This window comes from Zea mays, chromosome 7 (genome assembly GCF_902167145.1).
Source record: "Zea mays cultivar B73 chromosome 7, Zm-B73-REFERENCE-NAM-5.0, whole genome shotgun sequence".
NCBI lineage: Eukaryota > Viridiplantae > Streptophyta > Magnoliopsida > Poales > Poaceae > Zea > Zea mays.
Window position 1 is genome coordinate 9,507,356 of NC_050102.1, and position 27,038 is coordinate 9,534,393.

General features: G+C 47.3%; 1 protein-coding gene, 1 non-coding gene and 2 pseudogenes across 2 annotated transcripts; 2 read left to right on the forward strand and 2 right to left on the reverse strand.

Annotated features, from left to right (window-relative positions):
- Positions 1–273: 273 nt before the first annotated feature.
- LOC118472902 (leucine-rich repeat extensin-like protein 4) lies at positions 274–7,052 on the reverse strand. Its single transcript, XM_035960815.1, has 2 exons — positions 6,135–7,052; positions 274–673 (listed from the first exon to the last, which is right to left on the reverse strand). The coding sequence occupies exons 1-2, from the start codon at positions 6,863–6,865 to the stop codon at positions 274–276; spliced, it is 1,131 nt and encodes a 376-aa protein (XP_035816708.1). The 5' UTR covers positions 6,866–7,052.
- A 3,013-nt stretch (positions 7,053–10,065) lies between these two features.
- On the reverse strand, positions 10,066–10,138 carry TRNAF-GAA (transfer RNA phenylalanine (anticodon GAA)). The gene has a single exon. It is a non-coding gene; the product is annotated as a tRNA-Phe (tRNA).
- Positions 10,139–10,826: 688 nt separating this feature from the next.
- On the forward strand, positions 10,827–12,086 carry LOC103633712 (maltose excess protein 1-like, chloroplastic; annotated as a pseudogene).
- Positions 12,087–12,301: 215 nt separating this feature from the next.
- On the forward strand, positions 12,302–25,796 carry LOC103633714 (jacalin-related lectin 3-like; annotated as a pseudogene).
- The last annotated feature ends 1,242 nt before the right edge of the window (positions 25,797–27,038 follow it).

The window sequence follows — 27,038 nt, forward strand, 5'->3', positions numbered from 1 at the left end:
TAAAAGGAGAAGTCTAAAAATCTATTAAGGAGAGAGAGAAAAAGAATGGTATAGATATTTGTACCATGACAAAAGTATGGACAACATAAAGAAGTATAAGTAGAAAAAGATAACAAAGTGTGGGGGGCAAATGATACAATGTACATGGATCTTTACCAATGTTAAAAAAAGTTACAAGGATATTGTTGTACTTTCATATTGTATTGCTGGTCAGTTGGTAATTAAATTATCATGGTAAAATGCACTCATCGATGATGCCCTCGCATGATGCATCTAGTAGTGCGGCGGCGGGCCGAAGCAGCCGTGGTCGTCGCAGTGCACCGGCGGGCGGTGCAGGAAGGCGAGGCACTGGTCGGCGGGGCGCTGGTCGGGGCGGCCGGCGATGCAGTTGCGGCGGTCGTCGACGCGTCGGATGTGGAGGCACCGCTGCGGCTGGGTGCAGAAGTAGTTGTCGGAGTAGGTGAAGTTGCGGAGGCCCGGCAGCGCGCAGACGCCCTCGGGGATGTGGCCCCACAGCTGGTTGTGCGCGACGTCCAGCTGCTGGAGCCCGCGCATGGCGGCCATGGACTCCGGCAGCGTCCCCTGGAGCTGGTTGAAGCTGAGGTCCAGCACGGTGAGGTCGCGGAGGCAGCCGAGCTCCGGCGGGACGCAGGAGCGGAGGCCCGCGTTGAGGAGGACGATGTTAGCAGCAAGGATATTCGGATAGGACAGGGATCCAGAAGAGAGGAAGAAGCGAGAACGCCGGCTAGAACGCCGTGGCGGCTGTAACTTGGAAGAGAAGACAAGTATCGTATATTTCTTACATGCCCTTCTCCAGGCAGCTCTCAGGTATTTATACTAGTTACTTTCGCTCAGCCCATTAACCCAGGACGGCCCACAAACTCTAGTATTCCTTCTCCTCACTCTCCCAGACGTGCGTGCTCCAGCGTCGGCCTTGGTTGCTGCAGTTGGCCCGGCTTCTTGATCTGTGTTGCTAACATTCCCTCCCGGTGGAAACGCTGATTGCCCCCAAACAGCGGCTTTAGGAAACTGCTGGCGCAAGTCTTGTAAATTCTCCCATGTAGCCAAAGCCTCCGGCATGTAGGACCAACGCACCAGCACCTGGGAACACGGATGCTGACCACGTATCACAGTACGGTACTGCAAAATCTTCTCAGGAACGCTGAAACCGTAGTCCTCAGTTGGCAATGAGGGAGATACAGTCAGACCAGCTCCAAGTGCCTTCTTCATTTGAGAAACATGAAACACAGGATGAATCCTTGAAGATGATGGCAGCTGCAATTTATAAGCGACAGTACCGAGACGCTGCTCAATACGAAAGGGCCCGAAAAACTTGAAGGCCAATTTTTGGTGAGCCCGAGCAGCAACCGACGATTGTACATATGGCTGTAACTTCAGAAATACCCAATCTCCAACTGCAAATTGTCTCTCGGTGCGGCCCTTGTCGGCTTGGCATTTCATACGCAGTTTAGCCCTCTCCAAATGTTGTCTAACCAAGGACGACATCAACTGCCGATCATGAAGCCAGGATGCAAGATCGGTAGAGTGCACATTAACTTCATCAGGAATACCAAAGTGGCGAGGACGACACCCATAAAGAGCCTCAAAAGGAGACATGCCAGTAGCTGAATGAGGAGAGGAGTTGTACCAAAACTGAGCCACAGCTAGCCATTGACTCCATTGAGTTGGACAGGCATGGACAAAACAGCGAAGAAAAGTTTCAAGACACTGATTAACTCGCTCGGTCTGTCCATCAGACTGTGGGTGGTACGCCGAACTCATACATAGCTGAACATCCGCCAAACGGAAGAGCTCCTGCCAGAGATGACTAAGAAATATCTTGTCACGATCTGAGACAATGGACTGGGGCAGCCCGTGATGTTTATAAATTTGGTCATGAAACAATCGAGCCACTGAGAGTGCAGTAAACGGGTGTCGCAATGGCAGGAAATTGGCGTACTTGGTGAAGGTGTCAACGACAACCAGAATGCATGTGTAAGTCTGAGATGGAGGTAAGGCTTCAATAAAATCCAATGAAATCATCTGCCATAAAGAAGTGGAAACAGGTAGGGGTTGCAACAGGCCTGGCAACTTGGAGCGATCAGCTTTGGCCTGCTGACAGACAGTGCAGTGACTGACAAATTTCTGCACAGTCTCCTTCATTCCCTTCCAAGCAAACATCTGCTTGAGACGGGCATAAGTAACAGGTATGCCTGAATGACCTCCGATAGCTGAAGAATGAAATGCAGTTAACAATCTGGACTGTAATTCTGGCGAAGCACCAACCCATATACGATTTTTATAGCGAAGCAACCCATCCTGCCAAGTATAATGTGGCACAGCAGAAGGATCAATGACTAGTTTGGCAATTAAATTTGTAGCTACTGTATCTTGTGCATAAGAATTAACCACATCAGTCACCCATTTTGGTATACAGGAAGATAAGGCCAGACAAGAAGACACCACTCCAGGGTGCCTAGAAAGAGCGTCAGCAGCACTGTTATCTACCCCTTTTTTGAATACAATCCGGTATTGAAGTCCTAACAGTTTGGTGAACATTTTCTTTTGCCACGGAGTGTGAAGTCTTTGTTCATCCAACTGAGCCAAACTTCGGTGATCAGTGAAAATCTGAAATTCCTTCAACTGGAGGTAGTGACGCCAGTGATCGACAGCCGTGATAATAGCGAGATACTCTTTCTCATAAGTGGACAAGCCTTGTGACTTAGGACCAAGTGCTTTGCTCAGATAAGCTATAGGGTGCCCGGACTGCATCAGTACTGCACCAATACCAACCTGACTAGCATCAGTCTCCAAACAAAAAGGTTGTGAAAAATCCGGTAGTGCCAACACCGGTGCTGAAACAAGAGCTGTCTTAAGAGCTTGGAAAGCAGTCTCATGAGATGACGTCCATACAAACAAAACCCCTTTTTTAAGCAGTGCTGTCAGCGGTTTTGCCAGGATACCGAAATGCTTGACAAAACGACGGTAGTACCCTGCCAGCCCAAGGAAACTACGCAATTCTTTGAGATTATTAGGGGAAGCCCATTGAGCAACAGCTGTGATCTTCTCAGGGTCAGTGCCAACACCTGCAGCTGATATAACATGTCCCAAATACGATAATTCCGGTTGGGCAAAAACACACTTAGAAAGCTTGATCTGCCAACGATCCCGGCGCAACAACTCCAGCACCGACCTCACATGGTGACAATGTTCTTCAAAATTGGCACTGTAAATTAGAATGTCGTCAAAGAATACCAAGACACAGCGGCGCAATAAGGGCGCTAGTGTGGCATGCATAGCCCGTTGAAAGGTAGCTGGTGCCCCAGTCAATCCAAATGCCATAACCCGAAATTCATAGTGGCCGGAGTGAGTTTGAAAGGCAGTTTTATGTGTATCATCTGGTTGCAGGAGGATTTGATGATAACCGGCTGTGAGGTCCAAACTGGTGAAACATGAAGCATGGCCCAATTCATCCAGCAACTCCTCAATGACTGGCACCGGAAAGATAGACTTCTTTGTAATGGCATTCAACTGTCGAAAATCCACACAAAAACGCCAGGATTTATCCTTCTTTTTTACTAACAAAACAGATGATGAGAACGGGCTTGAACTGTGCTGAATAATGCCGGACTCCAACATTACTGCTACCTGACGCTCAATTTCATCCTTGATCGCTGGAGGATAGCGATAGGGGCGAATCTGAAATGGTGAAGCTCCTTGGATTAAAGGAATTGCATGGTCACAATTTCTCGATGGTGGCAGACCTTCAGGAGGTTCAAAGACACTGGCATATTCAGACAATAGCTGGAACATGGGCTCCGGTAAATTCAGTTCAGACAGTGACTGAGGAACAGACTGAGCCATTGCTACTTCGACCACTGAACCAGGAGGCAACGAAGCCGATACACCATGTAACAAAGCTGAAGAACCTTGATATGGAATGAGCATCCACTTATGGAGCCAATGCACCTTCATAGGACTGTGTTCAGATAACCAATCCATGCCCACAATTACATCATACGCAGTTATATCCAAGACTCTGAAATTGGTTGTAAAAAGGCACTGCTGCACAGACCACTGAGTTGCTGTTATTTGCCGAGAACACTGCAACCGTCCACCATCAGCTACACGAATAGCCACTGGACTAGAGAGCTCAGACACACCTGACAACCCCGATGCAACCGACGAAGACACAAAGGAATGTGAACTTCCAGAGTCAACTAATATCAACACAGCAAGACCCTGAAGAGTGCCGTGAAATGTCATTGTATGAGATGATTCCAGACCACGCACTGCAGCAACTGAAACAGCCACAAACAATTGATCTTCAGTAGACACCTCCTGCTCTGGTGTAACCAATGTCTCCCCATCTTCAGTTGAACATAAATCCCAAACTTCCTGGATAGCCTGCAGCTGAACCGTGGGAGGACATTGATGATTCCTCGACCACTTCTCCGCACAACGCTGACACAAGCCGCGCGCACGCCGATATGCACGCAGTGCTGCCAACTTATCCTCCACAGCACGCGGTCGAGGGGCCTCGACACGCTTGTCCTCTTCAGCTACCATCCCAGGATGACCTGGCCGTGGTGGCAGGGGCAACGGCATTGGCCCTTTGCCAAACGGCTTACTGGTCATGGCAAAATCAGCACGACGAAGATCCGGTCGTTTGGACGCACCAGCCACCTCTTCCTGCAATAACGCGAGCACGCAAGCAGTATCCAAGGAAGACGGACGATGGACAAAAACAGATGCACGAATATCTTCCCGTAAGCCATCCACAAAACGCTGCACAAAATACATGGGATCCAGCTGCCTACCATAAGCATTCAAATTATCCACTAAAGCCATGAAGTGTTCCACATACTCGGAGACTGTAGCAGTCTGACGAATACGGAACAACTTACGAATGAAATACTCATGCTCATCCTTGCCAAAACGCTCTAACATACCACGACAAAAATCAGTCCATGACACATTCGGACAGTGATCTCCCAACGATGAAAACCAGCGACCAGCTGCCCCTGAAAGGTGCATGGATGCCACCTTAACCCACATCTGAGGTTCAACACTGTACATATCAAAGTAGTCCTGAGCACGACGGATCCATAGCTTAGGGTTTTCACCATCAAATGAGGGAAAATTAAGCTGAGGTAAGCGACCCCGAACCGCCCCCCCACCAACACCGGGATGTGACTGTTCCCAGCGATTACCGACGCACTCCATAGATTTTGACTCCATGCCAGTAAATTGAGGAACCGGTGGTAAGGGCAGACACATACCCTTGACCGGGGGATGAAGAAGGGTGGTGACCGACCCAAATTCACCCTCCCGGTTATGGTTGTTGACGCGGTGCCCGTGGGGCGATGTGGCTGGCGATCCGGCAGATGGGCGCCCAGCAGCCGTAGGAGAAGGCGCGAAGATCGCCGCCGAAGGTGAAGGAGCGAGAATCCCTGCCACGGAGGTTGGCTTGTCCACAACGGCACGCTCCCAGTACCGCGAAACCTTGCCCACCTCCAGCTTCAGGTCATCGACAACTCCTTCCAGTCCTTGACGCCAATCCTCGAACACGTTAGACGCTGTCTCCAGCGCCACAACGCGATCGACCTGGCCTCTGGTGAACTCCGCGAACGTCGCCTCCCAACGCGATTCCTGCTCGGACACTCGCCGATCCCACTTGGCGTCGTGATCCGCAAAGCGCCGAGCGATCTCATCCAAAATGATCTGAGTTTCTGGATTCATCAGTACTTGACGCCGACGAAGACGAGTGAAGTGGCTATGAAGAGCAGAGGAATCCAGCGCGAGAAGAGATTCAAGATCGCTGAATCTGATACCACTGTTAGCAGCAAGGATATTCGGATAGGACAGGGATCCAGAAGAGAGGAAGAAGCGAGAACGCCGGCTAGAACGCCGTGGCGGCTGTAACTTGGAAGAGAAGACAAGTATCGTATATTTCTTACATGCCCTTCTCCAGGCAGCTCTCAGGTATTTATACTAGTTACTTTCGCTCAGCCCATTAACCCAGGACGGCCCACAAACTCTAGTATTCCTTCTCCTCACTCTCCCAGACGTGCGTGCTCCAGCGTCGGCCTTGGTTGCTGCAGTTGGCCCGGCTTCTTGATCTGTGTTGCTAACAGACGAGCTCGTTGAGCGTGTCCGCCATGCGGGCCACGCTCCGCGGGATGCAGCCGCGCAGGCGCAGGTTGGCGAGCACGAGCACGGAGGCCGGCGAGTTGCCGAGGCTCTCCGGGAGCTCGAAGTCGAAGAGGTTGTCGTTGAGGAAGACGGCGTCGAGCGGCTTGTCGAAGAGCGCGGGCGGCACGGGCCCGCGCAGGCGGTTGAAGCGGAGGTCGACGTACCGGAGGTTTGGCAGGCAGAGGACGTGGCGCGGGAAGCCGCCGGAGAGGCGGTTGTTGCTGACGTCCAGCTCGTGGAGCAGCCGCAGCGCGGGCAGCGAGTCCGGGAGTGTGCCCGCGAAGCGGTTGGAGTTGAGGTGGAGCAGCGCGAGGTCGGCCAGCAGGCCCAGCTCCTCCGGGAGCGTCCCTGCCAGGTCGCCGTGGTTGAGGTCGAGCCCGGCCACGGTCTGCGTGTCCGTGTCCGCGTCGCCGTCGGGCGCCGCCGCGCAGTAGACGCCGAAGTAGGCGCACACGTCGGGCCCGCACCAGCCCCGCGTCAGGTTCCTGGGGTCCTCCGTGATCGCGCGCTTCAGCGCCTGCAGCGCCACGTACGCCTTGTGCAGCCGCGGGTTGTTGGCCGCCGTCTGCTGGTTCGTCCACGGCTGCTGCCCGGACACGGCGGTGGGCGACACCGCCGAGGAGAGGAGAAGGGTAGCCAGGACTGCCGCCGCCGCCGCCGCCTTCTTCATCGTGCGCCCGCGGGCGTTTTCTAGGTGGCAGCCGCGCCGCGCCGCGCTCGTGTGGTTTGTTTGCTTTTATCCTTGGGCTGGGCTGTTGTTTGCGTATGTGCTGAATATATACACATGGGCGTGTACACGCTTTCGGCTTCGTGTATGCGCGTCCGATTACATTTCGATTTGTGTTCCGGTTGACATTTTTAAAGTTGATGACTGTGTGTGTTTCTTGCTTTGCTTTGCTAAAGGCTGCATGGACAATCTCGAGCGACATGTACGAATAATGCAGGTAGGAGTATATCACATCTGGATGGATTTAAGGACAAAACCGGACGTGAATTAAATGTATGTTAGGATCAAGACTCACACATATAATAATTTATGTTACAGAAACGAATGTTACGTATTTATTATATAATAAGAGTTTTATATAAAATAACTAAATAATTACATCATACGAATACAATGATCCAACAATCATAGTTGACTAAGAGACGACGGTCTAAACCTATCAAAAACTCATCACGACATCCTTCATACTCCTTATCTTGTGTTACCTGTTCTTAGGGCTGGACGAAATGCTCGTGGCTCGCTGGCTCGCTTGGTTCATGGTCAACTCGGCTCTGCTCGGATCGGCTCGTTTGAATTTTTTCACGAGCTGAGCTGACATCCTAGCTCGGTTCGTTAACGAGCCAGCTTGCGAGCTAAACGAGCTACCATATTCCAGCAAAACGAAACTATATACATATCATTTACAAAATAATTGATGAACATGTTATATATATGTGAGGTGTTTATGGCATATGAATTAAACTAATGATTAATGAACTATGTCTATATGTTAATTTGGTCTATGCAAATATAATTATGGGTTAAACTGATGAACATGTATGTAAATTATGAATTAGTGAGTGAAGAATTGTGCTAATTTGGTGTTACATTGACGTGGTTTATGAAACTATGAGTATAATTACACATTGTTAAATTAGTTTGAAATTAACTAAAAAATAATGATTATGTATATATTGTTTTTTTCTGCTCTGGCTCGCGAGCTAAACGAGCCAGCTCGAGCTCGTAAATGAGCCGAGCCGAGCTGACTATGTGGCTCGTTAGCTTAACGAGCCAGCTCGAACTCGAACGAGCCGAGCTAGGGATGGCAATCGGATGGGTAGTACGCAGATATATAGTTTGCGAATTCATACCCGCAACACAAAACTCAACTCATACCCGTACCCATAAACGTTCGTGGGTATGGATCTCTACCCATACCCGTACCCGCCGGATATTCGCTATCCGGCGGATACCCATTACCCGACCGTCCACTACAATTTTACCATTCAACATCAAACAACAATTTTATCGTGTTTCAAAAACAATTTATCATTCCATCATCATCAAATGATAATTTCAGCACCAATCAACATGTCATAGATAAAAATTGAAAAAATAGAATTTAGGATAATATATTAAATCCGGATGGCCCATATGTCAGATATCCATTGGGTAATGGGTATGGATACCTAGTATCCATACCCGCGAAAAAATTATTCGCGGATACCTTATTATATCCATAACCGTACCCGCGGATACCGAATTCCACCATACCCATATCCAATGGATAATTATCCGCGGTTACTTACCCATACCCGTACCCATTGTCATCCCTAAGCCGAGCCGAGCTGACTCGTTATCCACCTGTGTCTGTTTTTGACCTAGGGATGTGAGTACAGCAAAGGTGAGCTCACATATGTTCATCACTCAACAAGGTCTGGGGATTAATGCGCATGAGCTCACTTACGGTGGAGGCTCATGTAAAGTGTAAGGCTTAACAAAGGATATGATTAAAGATGAGCACTGCTTTTAAAATTTGTCAAAATTTTATTAAGCACACAGGGTAGTCCACTTTCTCTTTCCTTTTCTATTTTTTCAGATCATCATTTCTTTTCAAATTTCTATTTTTCGGTTTCCTGATTCAAGTTAAATTTAGATTTTCAGGTTCGAATAACTTTGAAACTTAAACATAATGCGCCACCAAATAAAACTCAGCATGCAATATAAAGTCATCTATATATTAGTTGTTTTATCCGTTCAGGCACAACTTCTCCATGTGTGTGTATATATATATATAGTTCATGAAAGAATAGTTTGCTCAAACTAATAAAATAAATCTTTCTATTATCTCTTCCTGAGTTTGAAACATTAAATTTAAAACGATGAATTCTAAATTAGAGACATCAAAATTTAATGCTACTCTTATTTATTTATTTTTATGAACTTCATAATTTAAATTCTAGTTTCAGGATCTATGCTTAGCTTTGAATAACCAAAGTAAAATATAATATTATCATTTATTTATTCCAAGATAATGATTTCAAACCAATAAAATCCTTATTAAAAGAATTTTTTTAATCTAAATGTTTTGAAGACTTTTGCAATAAATAAACAAGACACGATTTTAGGGTGTTACTCTCTCCGTTTCTTTTTATTAGTCGTTGGATAGTGTAATTTTGCACTATCCAGCGACTAATAAAAAGAAACGGAGGGAGTACATAGTAGCAGCATTAAAGGTTTTTATTTTGGCACTGCTAGTGCTAGCTGATCCTCCTGTCCGATAATGTTTGCCTGCATGCAGAGCAAGGACGCGGTTCTGCCATCGCCGTCGGCATCCTCTGTATTCCTGATCTCTCTACCCGCTTAAAAAAAACAGAGGAAACAAGGCAGGAATGATGCCTGGCCGGCTGCCCCCGCATTTGATGGATGCCAAAGAAAGAAAGGCATTATGCATTGACCAAACAAAACCTAATAGGCTGTTTGGTTTGAGGAATTGGCTAGTCCTTCATCTTCTCACTCGTCACTTTTTTTGTTTGGTTTGTGGAATGGAATGAGTTGATCCATCATCACCCCATTCCTTATAGATAGTTAGTTAGTACTAATATGAGGAATAAGGTCATCCCACCAAATTTGAGGAATGGACCCATGATGCACCACCACATTTTGTATGGAGTGATTCCTCAAACCAAACACCCCCTAAGCTTACGGTCTACGCCAACCTACCTACCAAATGTTGCTGCTAGCCAGCACTTATCTGCCCTACTACTACATCCATCTGATCTGAAGGACTGAATTGGAGAAAAAACTGAAGCACCACCGGATTGGCGACAAAAGAAGAAGAAGAAAATAAAACAACAAAGGGACTGAAAAAAAACAAAAAAATATGCGGTGAGCGTGGATCGAACACGCGACCTTCAGATCTTCAGTCTGACGCTCTCCCAACTGAGCTATCCCCGCTTGGTTAAAATTTTTCCTATAACATATATTATTATTCTATCTATTTCTGAGCTAAGTGTTTGTGATGCAGTATTATTGATGTGATGAGCTGCTAGCTCAAGCTGCACATACTAGAGTTTACGTGGGCCTAGTATTCGAGAGTTCACTGAAAAAAAAGGATTCAAAGAAATCTATGTAGAGGCTCCCTCATGACTCAGGATTCTAGCTTTACTCGGTCATAAAACGGAAGCGCGAATAAAATACTGGCAGTCGTGTAGTCTGGGCCTGGTGGAATCGAGAGGCCCAAACCGCCCCCCACCGGCCCACCCCCCCTATATGTCCGATCGATGGGCTACACGTTCCGGCCACTTTTAGCTATGCATCGCAGGGTAGCGATGGGATGTGCTATTCGGATTTTTAAATAAAATCCTTACATTTTGGGCTATTGATTTGTTCAGTGAACTCAGGTTTTAGAATCAATCGCCCACTTAGCCCAGCACTGGAGTTCAAAGATCTCTCTCGGCCGGGTTTGTTCAGTTTGAAGGGGTTTAAGGGGTATTGGTTAATCCTCTCCTATTTAAATCTCTACTACATATTAAGGCAATAGTGTAGACCGCACAATATGCCCCCGCCCCATCCTCATCCCGTGCGCTCCGCTCGTCAACCAACCAAACCTCCCTCTGCTAAAACCCCATCGCCCTCCCCCACTATGGCCGCCTCCCCCGCCCGACGCTCCCATTTCCCTGGCCTCGGAGCCGCGACTGCCGCCCCTGCGCCCGCCCCCTCCCCATGCACACCCGCAGGATACCCGGAATCCACGATCCCGGCACCTGCTCCAGCGCCACCCCCAGATGTCTGGACTTTGCGACCGCACACCCATCATCACTCAGCCAATATTCATGTCGTCGTCGTTGGTCTCCTGCTCCGCCCGGCGTCACCGCCCTTCTACCGCCACGCTCTCGTGGGAGGCAACCCACTCGCGGCCGCACCCCACGCCCTCCTCCTAAAACCCCTCGCGTCCAAGCCCCCTGTATCGTACCACCAACCCATGCCCCTCCACCAACGATGCCAGCATGGCCCGCCCCATGTCGTCGTAGTCACCGCCTCCAAGCTGGTTCTCAAGGTACCCTTCGTATCCATTCCCTCCCGTCATTTGTGGTGGGATGTCGCATGATGGATCGATCGACTTCTTCGAACTGCCTGGCTTGGGTTGGGGTGCCGCGCAGGACTCGAAGAAGTACCAGCAGTCGAACTCCATGACGGCAAAGTTCACCAGCGTGGCCAACATTCCCTTCCTCTTCCTCCAACTCCCATGGATATCCTCAACGCCCATAACCTCCTCGTCGGCCACGAGACCGCACTCTTCGTCGTGTTGTGGTTCGTACGATCCCCAATTCGTGTCTCAGATTTCACCTCCTCTGTGCCTATCTGTGGCGCTCGTTTTGACGGATTTGATTGCACACTTCAGGGTATGCTCACTGGGCTGCTGCAACCTCTCGCCCCTCTCCTATTTCGCCAAGAAGAGGGAGACGGAGGCTGTCATCTCCACCTATGTGGTCCTCGTGCAGCTCGCCATGGCGGAGTCCATGCTGGTGCCACAGTTCGTGACCGCCTCAGTTGTTGTGGCCATTGAGCTCATCCTAAACTTCTTCAATTACTTTGGCTGGCTCTCTAGAACCCTCTAGCTGTTGTGGGAGGATTTCATCAGGTGAAAATGACTGTTTTTTATTTGGCAACTTACAAATCCAGCTGGTTCTACTATTCAGTACAGTGTTGATACGAATTTTTCCTTCTTCTATCTCTTTTTGGTGAATTGAAAATGCAGGTCATGTGGTTAACATTTGTTCCCTTCATCCACAATAGCGTTCTGCATGGCATAATTTCTGGTTCTTTGGCTGTTGCGATGGTACGAAACGTCAAATTAACTTGCATTAAGAAATATATGTTTATTAATTCTGGTGTCACCTGAATGACTCAAGTAAAACTAGAAAACTAAAAAATGTATTGTCTTTATGACTCTGAAGCAACCTTTTATCATTTGCATTGTACCAAATTTGTTGACCATGCTTGATGTCAAATTTAAAGCAGACAATGTATTATGAGTGACATTGTTCTAAGTAATCATGTGAACAATAATGAAGTTCGTGCAAATTTGTTTCCGAGCCCAGAGTAGAAACGGCGCCTATGGCTTCACCGGTGGTGATGCTAGACCTGACATGGTTCTCCGCGTGTAAGATAGAGGCGACAGGTATGCTGTCTACACAAGCAATCACCCCAAATAGCAGTACACAAACTGTTGACGCCTTTTCGAAGCGCCAAATACTCAAGAAGAACCGGCGGCGGTGCTCTCTACACAGGGGCGGACGGTCCGCGCGCGGGGCCGGACGGTCCGCGGCCTGGTGCGAGGCGCGGTGGTGCTCTCTGCGCAGGGGCGGACTGTCCGCGGCCTGGGGCCGGACGGTCCGCGGCCTAGTGCGCGGCTAGGGCTTCTCTGCCTGACGGTCGGACGGTCCGCGCCCTGGGGGCCGGACGGTCCGCGCGTACGCAGAGGCGGCGGAAGTCGCCGGCGGCGCCCGGATCTCGCTCCCGGGAGGGACCCCGTCGGGGAGGAGAGATCCTAGGTGGTGTCTAGGCTCGGGCCGGCCGACCTAGACTCCTCTAATCGACGTAGAGCCGAAGAGAGACGAAGATTTTGGGGATTGGGAGGCTAAACCTAAACTAGACTAGAACTACTCCTAGGATAAAATGCGAATAAAAGTTGTATTGATTCGATTGTTGATGATTACAAATCGGCCGTAGACCTCTCTATTTATAGAGGAGGGGGGCTGGACCCTTTACACAACTGATACCGAGCTAATCCCGCGAATATAGTTAACAACCGTAGCACAAAACTCGGAACCCTAATCTGTTCTGCGCATGCGCGGACCGTCCGGCCTCAGGGCCGGACCGTCCGCTTGCTCACTTTTTGGTTCGAACATATGCCCCCCTGCCTTTTGGTGGAGCCGGGCGAACCAAAAGCAACTAACTCGATGTGATCACATCGGTTCTCTTAGGCATCTTGCCACATACTAGGATGGTACTGTTTGAGGAAACACCCATTCAAAGCCTTTGGTAAATCCTTGCCTTGTAATGTTTGTAGCAAATAGGCGTTACCAGACATTACCTGTTTTACTTTATAAGGACCCTCCCAGCTTGGCGACCATTTTCCAAACTTCCGGTCTTTATTCCTTAGAGGCAAGATGGTCTTCCACACCAGATCCCCTACTTGAAATGACTTTGCTTTGACCTTCTTATTGTAGGCCCTGGCTACCATGATCTTGTCCTTTTCTATTGCTCCCAAAGCTATCATCCTCTTGTCGGTCACCTCATCAATATTATCCATCATTGAATTATAATAATCAGTAGCAGTTAGATCATTTTGTCTGGCAAACCGGACAGCATTCAAACTTATTTCCACAGGTAACACCGCATCCTGCCCATAGACAAGCTCAAAAGGAGATACTTTAGTAGCACTATGTTTAGATATTCTATGAGCCCATAAAGCTTCAGACAAAATCTTATGCCAATGTTTAGGATTATCAGATACCTTCTTCTTTATCAAATTAATCAATGTCCTATTACTAGACTCGGCCTGTCCATTGGCCTGAGCATAATATGGAGACGAATTAAGCAGCTTAATTCTGTATAATTCAGCAAATTCACGTACCTCCTTTGACATAAAAGAAGTACCTTGATCTGTAGTCAAGGTCTGGGGAATGCCGAATCTATGAATAATATGCTCAGTTATGAACTCAATCACCTCCTTGTGCGTCATGTTCTTTAGAGCAACGGCTTCAGTCCATTTGGTGAAATAGTCAGTGGCAACTAACACAAACCGATGCCCCTTTGATGATGAAGGATGAATTTCTCCAATAAAGTCTAATCCCCATCCTCTGAATGGCCAAGGCTTGATGATAGGATGTAATTCGGCTGCAGGGACCAACTGTAGGTCGCCGAATTTTTGACACACTTGGCACCCCTTGTAGTACTTGAAACAATCAGCTGTCATACTAGGCCAATAAAAACCAGACCTTCGCAACAACCATTTCATCTTTGGAGCTGATTGATGGGTACCACAAATTCCTTCATGTACTTCGGCCATGGCTAATATAGCATCATCTGGGCCCAAGCACTTAAGCAGGACATCATTAACCGTTCGGCGGTAAAGTTCATCACTCATCAAAACATACTTGAAAGCTGTTCGCCGAATGTTCTTATTTGTCCTGATATTGGGATTTTGCAAATAATTAAGTATAGGTGTCCTCCAATCACTTGCATCGGCTTCATTGTCAGCCGAATCGATTAAGAGAACCTTTCTGGTAACCTCGGACGGTCCGGCGTCAACACGCGGACGGTCCGCGACCTGGGAATTTGGCTCTGCACTGGTTATCAGATTTTCAGTTTTGTGAAATTTCCCTCTCTTTATCCGATAACCCGATGCATCTTGTGCCAAGTCGTTAGCTCTATGATTCTCAACTCTAGAGATATGCCGAATACTGAACTCGTCAAAAGAATGGATTATGCTCCAACATTTCTCAAGATAACTATTTAGAGTACCATCAAGACATTGATATTCTTCTAACACTTGTTGGACAACCAGCTGAGAATCACCAAATACCTTCACATGTTTTACTCCCATACCATTTAAAAGTTCTAAACCGAATAGGAGGGCCTCATATTCAGCTTGATTATTAGTGCAATACGTTTTCAATCGGCTAGAAAAGTCAAAGGAGACATTACTTGGTGAAACAAGCACAATGCCAATTCCTTGCCCTTCATTGCAAACCGATCCATCAAAATATAAAGTCCAAGGAGTAATAGTGAGGTATGATATGTCTAGTTCATGAATATCATTAACCCGATGTTCTACAATAAAATCCGCTACGACTTGGCCTTTCATAGATTTCAATGGTTCATAAGCCAAGTCATATTCTATGAGTGCATAAGCCCACTTACCAATTCTACCACTCATAATTGGGTTATGCAACATGTACTTGATTACATCGGCTTGACCAGAAACAGTGCAATGACTAGACAGTAAATAACATCTACATTTGGTGCATGCATAAAACAAGCATAAGCATAACTTTTCAATAAAAGTGTACCTTGTTTCAGCATCCACCAACCTTCGGCTTAGATATGTCACCACATGCTCCTTCCCCTCAGTTTCTTGTGTCAGAACAGCCCCAATAACCTTGTCTTCAGCTGCAATGTATAATCTGAATGGTACTCCTACTTGTGGTGCTTTTAACACGGGAGCCGAAGATAAGTATTTTTTAATGAGATCAAATGCTTCCTGCTGCTCTGCCCCCCAAGTGAATTCAGCATCATTCTTAAGCCGAAGGATAGGGGTGAAGGCATCAATCTTCCCGGCTAAGTTAGAAATAAACCTTCGTAAATAATTCACCTTGCCGAGAAATCTCTGCACTTCGACCTTACACGTCGGAGGCCCCACATTCCGAATAGACTTGATTCGGTCAGGGTCTATTTCTATACCATGTTCATGGATGACAAATCCTAAAAACTTACCAGCCGACACTCCAAAAGCACATTTACGTGGGTTCATTTTTAAACCATACCGACGCATTTTATCAAAGGCTTTGCGCAAATCAGCTATATGAGAACTAAACTCAGCCGATTTGACTACAATATCATCAATGTAGACTTCCACAGTGTTTCCTAACAACTCATGGAAGATCAGATTCATAGCCCTCTGATAAGTAGCACCAGCATTCTTAAGACCGAATGTCATGACAACCCATTCAAATAAACCAATGAAGCCTGGACATATAAAGGTCGTTTTAGACGCATCTTCTTCGGCCATAAAAATCTGATTATATCCGGCATTACCATCAAGGAAGCTAATAATTCTATTTCCTGATGCATTATTGATTAATGTGTCGGCTATGGGCATGGGATATTCATCTTTAGGAGTTGCTTTATTTAAATTACGAAAATCAATGCATACTCTAAGCTTACCTGACTCCTTCTTCTCCACCGGCACAATATTGGAGACCCACTCTGCGTATCTGCAAGGTCTAATAAAATTAGCTTCTAGCAGCCGGTGGATTTCGTCCTTGATTCGTGGGAGAAGATCTGGACGAAATGTTCTAGCTCTCTGCTTGAAAGGTCTGAAACCAGGCTTAATAGGCAGCCAATGTTCGACAATTTCTCGGCTTAGTCCAGGCATTTCAGTGTAATTCCAAGCAAAACAATCTGAATATTCCTTCAATAGACCGATCATCTCATTTCTAGAATCGGTCTCCAGGGTCTTGTTTACAAAAGTCGGCCTTGGAGTTTTACCATCTCCTATATCAATCTCCTCCAAAGGATCGGCCGATGTAAACCCCTGTCCTAGTTTATCAAGATCTCTGAATTCCTCTATCATGTCCCCCACAGAGGAATCAGATGATCTTTGTGTGATGGCGGACTTTCCGGTCTCGTGGACCGGATCATCCGTAATACTGTCTTTTTGCTGTGGTAGATGTTCGGTCTTAAAGTCCGAACTCTTTTGTGAAAGACTAGACCATCCGGCCTTGGCGGCCGAACTGTCCGTGACCAAAGACTCATGAAATTTGTGTGTATTCATCATTTAACTTTATTTAGGATTTAGCCGATTTTCCATCGGCTCTAGCATTACAGGAATGAAACCTTTCTTATCTATACTTATGAATTGATAATCAGAAAAGTCTACTCCTGTGAGACATGTAGCAGTCTCATAAGTCCAGAGTACAGGGGCATCGGCCACAGCGATGCAGGCCGATACATCAGCATGTACTTGTTCTATGTCATCGCCTACCCACTGTATCAGCATTTGATGTAATGTAGAAGGTATACATTGATTGGCGTGAATCCAATCTCTGCCTAAGATTAAACTGTAATTTCCTTCTACATCAGCGACGAAGAATGCAGCAGCAAGGGTCTTAGTCCCGATGGTTAATTCAACAGACGTGACTCCCCTGGCTTTGATCGAACTATCAGTTCCAACACCGCTGAGGGTCATGTTGGTCTTGACAAGTTCGTCATCTTGTTTACCTAATTTTCTGTATAATGAATAAGGCATTAGATTTACAGCCGCCCCTCCATCTACCAACATCTTAGCAATCGGTATCCCATCAATGTGGCCGCGCACGAAGAGCGGCTTTAAATGATTTACCGATTCTTTTGGTTTAGTAAAGGCGGCTTCTTTAGGACCAAAATCAAACTGGGCAACAACAGGTTCATCGTCGCCGATAATAGTACAATCGGCAGAAAATGTAATAATATTTACATCCATACCTGGGTGTTCTGGAGAAGCCTCGTAGTCGACCAGGTCTTCTCCCAGCAGGTCGTCCTCTTCCATTGATGTTGTCGTGTCGTTGGAGGCTTCCTGGTGAACGGCGGACGGTCCGCGTGCGGTGGCCGGACGGTCCGCGCCTGGTGCAGGTTGTCCAGAGACTTCCTGGTGAACGGCGGACGGTCCGTGCGTAGGGGCCGGACGGTCCGCGCTTGGTGCAGATTGACTTTCTATTTCTGTGGCCGTTTGTTTTTTCTCAACGGCCTTCGGTCTCCATTTCTTTTGTGGTGGCGGGTATAATGGATGTGTGTCATTAAATGTCTTTTCCGCCTCCTTCTCCTGGCTCTCCTTTGCTCTTAGGCGCTGTAATTTTCTCTTTTGGGATCGTGTCAATCCCGCTGGGCACCATCGAGGCATGGAGTATTTTGGATCGGCTGTTTTGATGGTAGCCATATCCTTTTCGGTTGCGTTGGCCGATTCGCCGAGAATCATCGGCCCTTTATTGTCTCCCTGTATGACAACATCTGCGGTGCCTATTTTGATGATGTCCCCTTTTGTTGTTTTTTGAGTTGCTGCAGGCATATGCCCCCTGCCGGATTGGTCGGCCTTGAAGGCCGAGTAGTCCGGCAATCCTGTTGGGTTTGTGCCTGGTGACCAGATTGAGCAGCGCTCAATCGGTCTTGCACTGGTGGCGTCAACCTGTTGAAAACAGATGTTTGGGGTGCCCCCCAGGCGGGGTACTGTGGCATCCCAAATGGATATGGTGGCATGCCCCACATTTGATTTGGGACATATGGCGGAGGTAAATATGTGTACGGATATGGCATAGGTGGATATGGAGGTGGAGGTGTCCATGCAGGTATGTTAGGTCTCACTTGTATAGTATGACCTTTCATTTCTTCCGATTGGTGGGGTGGTCCAATCGGCCTGACCTGGCGCTGCTCATGCATGGGTGAGCGGGGTCGCTTTGCTGGCCGGTCACTGGGGCCGGCCTTCTTTTTAACGTATTTAGACAGTAATTGATCAAAAGTTGGGTCGGCTTTAACCAACCGACTAGCTGCCTTGAATGTATTTGTTTTCCACGTACCTATCTCTGGTCGTCGTGGTTTGAATGTACATGGTCGTCGTAAGTCCTGAGTACGACCGGACCGTCCGCCGGAGCTCTCCGGACCGTCCGCGCCTACGTGTCGGACCGTCCGGGATACGCAGCACGGGTTCCTGCATCTGTCTCCCTGTCTGCGCTTGCCCCCCAGTACTGGAGGCTGTGATGGTCACCTTTAGGGTCTCCCCTCCATCGAGAGTCTTCTCGGCTACCACTCTTCTGCAAGAAACTTTATGATCCTCATCGGCCTTTTTAGAATTGCCGATGATTGCCTCTTTGCCTTTGCTTTTATCGGCCGTGTTTGGCCGAACCAGGACTTTCTTGCCCTCAAAGTCGATCACGTTCATTGGAAAGGGCTCTGTATCCACTTGCATTTCCTGAAATTTCAATCGTCCCTCATTAATGGTCGATTGAATCTGTCGTCGGAATACATTACAATCATTAGTGGCATGAGAAAATGAGTTATGCCACTTGCAGTATGCACGACGTTTTAGCTCGTCGGCGGATGGAACAGTGTGATTTATTTTAATATTGCCATTTTTGAGTAATTCGTCAAATATTTTATCACACTTACCAACATTAAACGTAAACTTAACCTCCTCTTGCCGTTTCTTTTGAACCGGCTGCAAGGAGGAACAAGCCGAAGATTTGGCCTGTTTTGGCCAAACCATTTCAGCAGCATATACTTCGGTTGATTCGTCATCTGAGCTACTTTGGTCGCATTCTACTATATGTACGTTGTGACGCATTGTTTTAGCAGTTTCTTTGCTCCGGCTTTCGCAAGCCAAAGCCCTCTGGTGTAACTGTGCTAGTGTAAAAAATTGGATGCCTTCTAATCTCTCTTTTAAATAATATCGTAGACCATTAAAGGCTAATCCTACTAGCTGTTTTTCTGCTAAATGAATTTGAAAGCATCGGTTTCTTGTATCGCGGAATCTCCGGATGTAATCATTAACCGATTCGTCTTTTGTCTGTCGCAATGACACTAAATCTACCAAATCCAATTCATAATCACCGGAGAAAAAATGATCATGAAATTTTTGTTCTAGATCCCCCCATGATGAAATGGAATTAGGAGGTAAAGTGGCATACCATGCAAACGCGGTTCCTGTTAGCGATAATGAAAATAAACGTACGCGGAATGCCTCTGTGTCGGCCAATTCTCCCAATTGTGCTAAGAACTGGCCTATATGTTCACGTGTGTTTTTCCCTTGATCACCCGAAAATTTTGCGAATTCGGGTATCCTGGTTCCCTGTGGGTATGGGTGGTGATCAAATTGGCTGTCATAAGGTTTCCGATATGATTGCCTCCCAGGGACCATGCTTACTCCGAGCTTATCTCGGAACGCCCCGGCTATTTCTTCCCTTACTATATCAATGGCAGCCGGTGCGAGACCACCGGCTCTCTGGTCAAACATAGGTGGGGTTGGCTGTACATTAGCACGTTGTGTTTCCCCCCATTGGTTTGAGTTACGTGGTGCATTTTCATTTGCCCTATATGGGTCATAGGTTTGATCGTTTCTTTTCGGCCTTCTAGGTGGGGCCGGAAAGCTTTCTTGGGCTTTGGATCCTGAATTAATGGGCTGGTGCATCGCATAGTGTGATGGGAAGTGTTGCTGGGACGGGCGAGGATTCATGTAATAATCCTCCTCAAAAGACTCATGCGCGGACTGTCCGGATACGTACCCGGACCGTCCGTGGTTATATGCGGACCGTCCGTCGTTGTATACGGACCGTCCGACTGGGTAGTTTGGGTTCTGTGCCGTGTGTGGTGGCTCGGGCGCATATCTAGGTAACTCATTAAAAATAGGCCCGACTGTTGCTGGCCTGGACGGTCCGCGCTCACGTGCGGACGGCCCGGGCATGTGCAGATCGGCTGGTTTGCTGCCGATTTGCGGTTGCTTAGGGTATGTGTCCATCGGCATCCCATAAAGGGGTTGTGACTGGTCGTGACAACCTGTAGCCGATGTGTTACACGCGTTATCTCCTAACTCAACCTCGTGCGAAGGAAAATTTGCGGTACTAGATTTATCAAATGCACGTACTAGTCTCTTAAGATCGCTTTGCATACCCCCTATGATGTTCTGCATTTGTTCACGCTGATCCTCTACATAATTTCTAAGAGATTGCAGATCGTTGGTATTACTTACATTGGGGATATCTGGTGTTGGGGACTTGTTCTCAAATGCTAAGAGTTGAGAACAAGGCAACATAAAAAGTGTTAAGTGTTAAAGTCCTTCGTCCTTCGAAGCATTATGTCCCCTTCGGGAAATAATGAGTCTGGGACGAAGGTTACAAGAGAAATACCTTCGCAAACATAACAGATAATGACGAAGGACTTATATAAAGCATGAAATATAATATAAGCATCATCGCAAAATCATTTCTATTTTATTAACATGGAAAAATAGAAATGATTTCAAATTACAAATGTACCTTCGGTCCTGAGAGAAGGTAGAAAGTACAAGCGTGACGCAAAAGCAAATGCCAAGTCAGCCGTGAACAGTACGGGAGTACTGTTCATCTATTTATAGACGCGGGACGCAGCCCACGTAAAATTACATCCATGTCCATTACATCTGTTAACGGCTTATGGAAATCTGTCGAGGCCCCCGAAGTCTTTTCATCTTTAAGTCGGTTCCCCCTTCTGCCATCGCGCCGAAGCTTCCCTGCGCACAGCTTCGGCTACACTCGACCTTCGTCTGGTTCAGGCTTCGTCCTGGCCGTGCTCCATATTCATAATTCTGGATCCGAAAATACCTGTTCACATAATCCACTCGGAAAACATTGTCAAATCATGTTTTTGAGGACCTTCGGAGGACGAAGGCCCCCAACATCTGGCGTGGGTTGGAGCGAAGCCGGATCCGTCGCCCGATGTCGGACGACCTTGTTGTTCCTGTCCACTTTGAAGTTGGCCAAGAACTTTGCTTTCGCCTCCTGGATCATCCGCTCCTTGTGCTCCTCAAACTGGAGCTGCTCGTCAGCCGGCAAGGTCTCCCAAGTCGGCTCTATGATGTTGCTTGGAGAAATATCAGAGCTATCCCTTGAACCGGCCATTGAGGGCCGATTTGATAAGCTTAGATATGTCTTCCCCAGCGGAGTCGCCAAAAAGTATGTTGACGCCTTTTCGGAGCGCCAAATACTCAAGAAGAACCGGCGGCAGTGCTCTCTGCACAGGGGCGGACGGTCCGCGCGCGGGGCCGGACGGTCCGCGGCCTGGTGCGAGGCGCGATGGTGCTCTCTGCGCAGGGGCGGACTGTCCGCGGCCTGGGGCCGGACGGTCCGCGGCCTGGTGCGCGGCTAGGGCTTCTCTGCCTGACGGTCGGACGGTCCGCGCCCTGGGGGCCGGACGGTCCGCGCGTACGCAGAGGCGGCGGAAGTCGCCGGCGGCGCCTGGATCTCGCTCCCGGGAGAGACCCCGTCGAAGAGGAGAGATCCTAGGTGGTGTCTAGGCTCGGGCCGGCCGACCTAGACTCCTCTAATCGACGTAGAGCCGAAGAGAGACGAAGATTTTGGGGATTGGGAGGCTAAACCTAAACTAGACTAGAACTACTCCTAGGATAAAATGCGAATAAAAGTTGTATTGATTCGATTGTTGATGATTACAAATCGGCCGTAGACCTCTCTATTTATAGAGGAGGGGGGCTGGACCCTTTACACAACTGATACCGAGCTAATCCCGCGAATATAGTTAACAACCGTAGCACAAAACTCGGAACCCTAATCTGTTCTGCGCACGTGCGGACCGTCCGGCCCACAGGCACGGACCGTCCGGACCGCGGACCGTCCGGCCTCAGGGCCGGACCGTCCGCTTGCTCACTTTTTGGTTCGAACACAAACCCTTCACCGGACTACAATGATGGAGCGCTCTGGAACAAGCCACAAGGTGTGGACAAACTATCCTACCACATGCATCCTGTTTCGCTTGCTATCAGATAGCTGTACAATCTTTAGATTATGAAAACTGAACTTTTTGCCTTGCAGATGGTTTCTGTCCCCAGTTACTATGGAGATGCAGGAGCTGTAGCCGTGAGCATCAGCCTCAGACCTATGGTCCCTGGGGCGGGAGTGGCAGCACCATATTTGATGACGGCGTGTGGCAGATCAACTTGACACGCGCAGTGGGAATCTCTTCTATCAAGGTCCAGTATGATCAGAACGGGCAGGCCGTGTGGGGTAACAAGCATGGATTCAGCGGCGGTGTCATACTTGACAAGGTAATGTACTAACATGGCTGGAGTATCGATCAGTTTTGCTGCTGAACAGCAAAGTTTACGAGCGTTTGGATGATCTGACGGCTTTTGTCTTAGTCTTGGCATATAATATTCGCATATATATATATATATATATATATATATATATATATATATATATATATATATATATATATATATATAGTTTATATATTAGGAGCCCTGGGCTTCCAATAACTAGAGGAAGCCCAGGTCGGACGGTGCAATCCGATCGAGTCGGACCACATCCAGACGTCTATAAAACAAGACCCGGAGTGCTAGAGTTCAGTTTTTTGCGCTCCACCCCGATTCATTAGCGATAGCGACACCGCGTGCGACGACGGCGGTTGCCCCAGAGCGTGCGCGACGGTGGATCCCCAGCCGGTGGCCGCAACTCCATGACCTCGACGCACGGTGGTGGAGGTTCCTCGATCCGGAGTAGTGGCGGCAGTTCCCAGGTCGGTGGCGGCGGCTCCCCGATCCAGAGGGCGAGAGACAGCGGGGCCCTTGTGCGGGCAAGCGGCGGCGTCCCCGAGGTCCCGAGGAGGCGGCACTTCCAAGGCCGGCGAGCAAGCGACGCCCGTCGACGTGCGAGTAGCGACGGCGACGCATGAGGCACGATCTTCGAGCGAGCGGCGTCACGGAAGGCCCGAGATGCGCGCAACGATGATCGCGCGTGACATCCTCTGATCCGGCGCAGTTTTCTTTTCGATTATTGTGTTTTATGCCTATCACATGTATTATTTATGCCAAAAACTGTACGATTTTATGCTTAAACACAGAGTTCGTATATCAGTTTACTGCATGCACATTGGAAAGGCAATTCATTGATTTATGCTATTCGTAATTTGCGCGCATGCAATGGAAACTCCCACGATTTTTGGCATAATTTTTTGATCTGTATAAAAATAGAAACCGCATGCATGCGGTTGCCATATTTTCGGATCTGTCATAAAAATAGGATAGTAATAACAACCTACTAGAGCTATCAACCTCGCACATTGATTCGGTATTTACGCTTATAATTTAGTGATTTTATGCTCAAAACTTAAGGTTTTTACGCTCCATCCGGGGATGCGTCCACCAGTGAACAACATGCCAGATTTTTTACGCAGTGTGACGAATTGCATAAATACTTACACAGTGTGGCATATTTAGTATGAGTATATATCATAAAATGGTTATTACGATCTATCTGCATGGCTGTTGGAGCGATCCTAAATTTATGGAGGAAATAAAGCATTTAAAGTAGAAACCGCCACACATATCTTTCCTAAATTTACGCGCATGCAAGGGAACGTGTTTGACTCATGCATGCATCTTGCCATAATTTTTGGATCTGTATAACCGCATGCATGCGGCTGCCATATTTTTCGGATCTGCCATAAAAATAGGATCGTAATAACAACCTACTAGAGCTATCAACCTCTCGCATTGGCTCGGTACTTACGCTTATAATTGAAGGATCTTATGCTCAAAACTTAAGGTTTATTACGCTCCAACCCGGAGATGCGTCCACCCGTGAATAACATGCCAGATTTTTTACGCAGTGTAACGAATTGCATAAATAGCTACACCATGTAGTATAATTTGTATCAATATATATCATAAACTAGATCTAATGTGTTTAGCTGCATGGCTGTTGGAGGGATCCTATATTTATGAAAGAAATAAAACATTAAATACGATTTTTGTTTCTATGCGTGCAATTTATTTCCTTTCGTTGCACATTATTTTTATCATAAATTCGTGTGCATGCAGCTGGTAACAGATTTTTACGTAGTATACTGAATTGCATAATTATCTACACAGGATAGCATATTTAGTAGCAGTACATATCATAAAATGGTCCTTACGAGCCTAGTTGCATGGCTGTTGCAGAGATCCTAAATTTATGGAGGAAATAAAGCATTTAAAAATAGAAATCGTCACACGTATCTTTCCTAAATTTATGCGCATGCAAGGGGATGTGTTTGACGCATGCATGCATTCCTTTTTTGCGCGCAGAGACGTGGGCGCGGGTGGTGCAACCGACAGCCTGGTCCAGTCGGTACGCTGGGTTGAACCAGGTTACAGGGATGATCGACCTGGGCTTCCTTTAACTATTGGAAGCCCAGGGCTCCCGTTATACCTACCCTATATAAATATATATATATATATATATATATATATATATATATATAACCAGGTTCTACGATTCAACAATAATCATGGGCCCGATCGTGGTCAGGTCTCTGACGTTTCACACGAACAAGCGGACGTATGGGTCGTACGGCGATAAGTACGACACGTACTTCTCCACGAGCTTTACCAATGGGTAGTGGGGTTTCATAGCATGGAGGGGTGGTACATCGACAACATTGGAGTCTGATCCATGTTCAGGAAGGCAAGGTGGCGCAACAGCGGTTTGTGAGCAGGCCGAAGACACCGACTAGCCCATAGTGCATTACAACATGGTCGCTCAGGTGTCGAGCGCTACATATACGGACGACGAGGTAACTAAAAGGTTCTTGCAAGTCCGAAACTCTGAATCCGGTTCGGAAATGCGATCGATGCATTGTAATCGTTTTTGCAGGTTGCTTATGGCATGGTGAAAGAACCGGTTCCGATGAGACCAGGGCCATGGGGTGGGGAGGGAGGCTAGGCATGGGACGACTGGGTTTACACCGGCGTGAAGTGTTGTGCCGAATCAAGTTGCCAGGATATGCAATGAGCCTTGCATATATGTTTTCCCTTGAACCCATCTACAAGTGAAGTTGGACTTCCTGCACGAGGTGCTGACGTGCGTGTACGGCTACTACAGCACGCACGAGCAGGGAGGGCGAGCCTCGGGTCCTGAGGTGGCTGACGTTCGTCACCAACTAGGCAAGTATGGGTCGTTCAACAACGAGTTTGGCGCTTACTTCTCGTCGGCAACATCGGAGGGCAAGGTGGTGGGGATCCACGGCCGCAGCGGCGTGCACATGCCAGCACTAGCTCGGGGACTGGAGGCCTGCCCCCAAGTACGTGTTGTCCAAGTACCTGTTCTGATCACCAAGCAGCTGCTCGGTTTACACGTATCTTGTTTTGGGCGAGTGAATTTTGATTACTTATAGCATTACCATTTATTGGTTCGGGGCATAATCATACGTGTCGATTGAATTGAAGAGATGTAGATGTCCAAGTATATCCTCTTTCTTGAATTTCAAGATATTCTATATTGATTCTTTAATATTTACCACACGAATTTTACATATTATAGTTATGCTTGTTGTTTCGTATCTATGTTTATACATTTTTTTAATTCCGTGGCAACGCACGGGTATAAACCTAGTTTATATATAAGAGGATTGAATCCCCTTTAATTTCCCTTAATCCACTCCTAACCGAACAAGCCTTTAGAAAGAAAGAGAACGCTATACTCATCGATTTAGTTCGTTTGATTGCAATGACAGAACGGAGCGGGACGTGACGCTCCCTTAAATAAATTTGTTTGGTTCAGGGTCAAGAGTTGGGACATGACTACCTCAGTGTTGTATCCAGTTATCGCTCAAAATTAGAGGGCCGAAAGAGTACGCCAGGACATCCGTGTCTGTCCCGCAACTAAACGCACCCAAAAAACCCGTAAGTGTCTCGGGATGCAGAAACGTGCCAATTGGAAGGCGCCAGAGATCCCTTCTATCTGGATGGAAATCAATTTACGTATTTTATTGATATGACTGACTATTACGTTTTTCTTCTTCTTCTTTTGCTATCTTAATTGAAGGGCGGGCATGCAGACAGCTCCTGCCCTGTCGTTTTGTTCGAAAAGAAGTTTTTTTTTTAAAAAAAGAACCACTTCTATTAAACAAGATTTAAAATAGTTTAGTTTAGGGTTTAGGGACCGACCATGAGAACAAAGCTGGATCCTGCTACCAGGCCAAGCAACGTGTGTGGCCTCTTTCGCGCTAACCAAAGTCTCTGGTGTCTTATTAAAACCCAAGAAACTTCAGAAGGTACCGGTCATCCAATCGTGTACATGACATCTAGGGCAAACAAGAAATGGGGAAAAAAAAACACAAGCAAATTCATAAAGAGAAGCGCAATTTAAAATTATATATAAAATAATGTCCGTTCTTTTCTTTTCCTTGTTTCATTCAGAGAACTTATTAACCAAATCTTTCTATACGGGTTCGCTGAACTTCTAAACAAAACTGTGTGAGGTTTCTCCTTTTTTTCCCTTCTCTGCATTCAAGTTAATTTGTAAGTCCAGTTTTGTGGGGTCATGGACTGCATCATGGCTTTTCTTTTAAA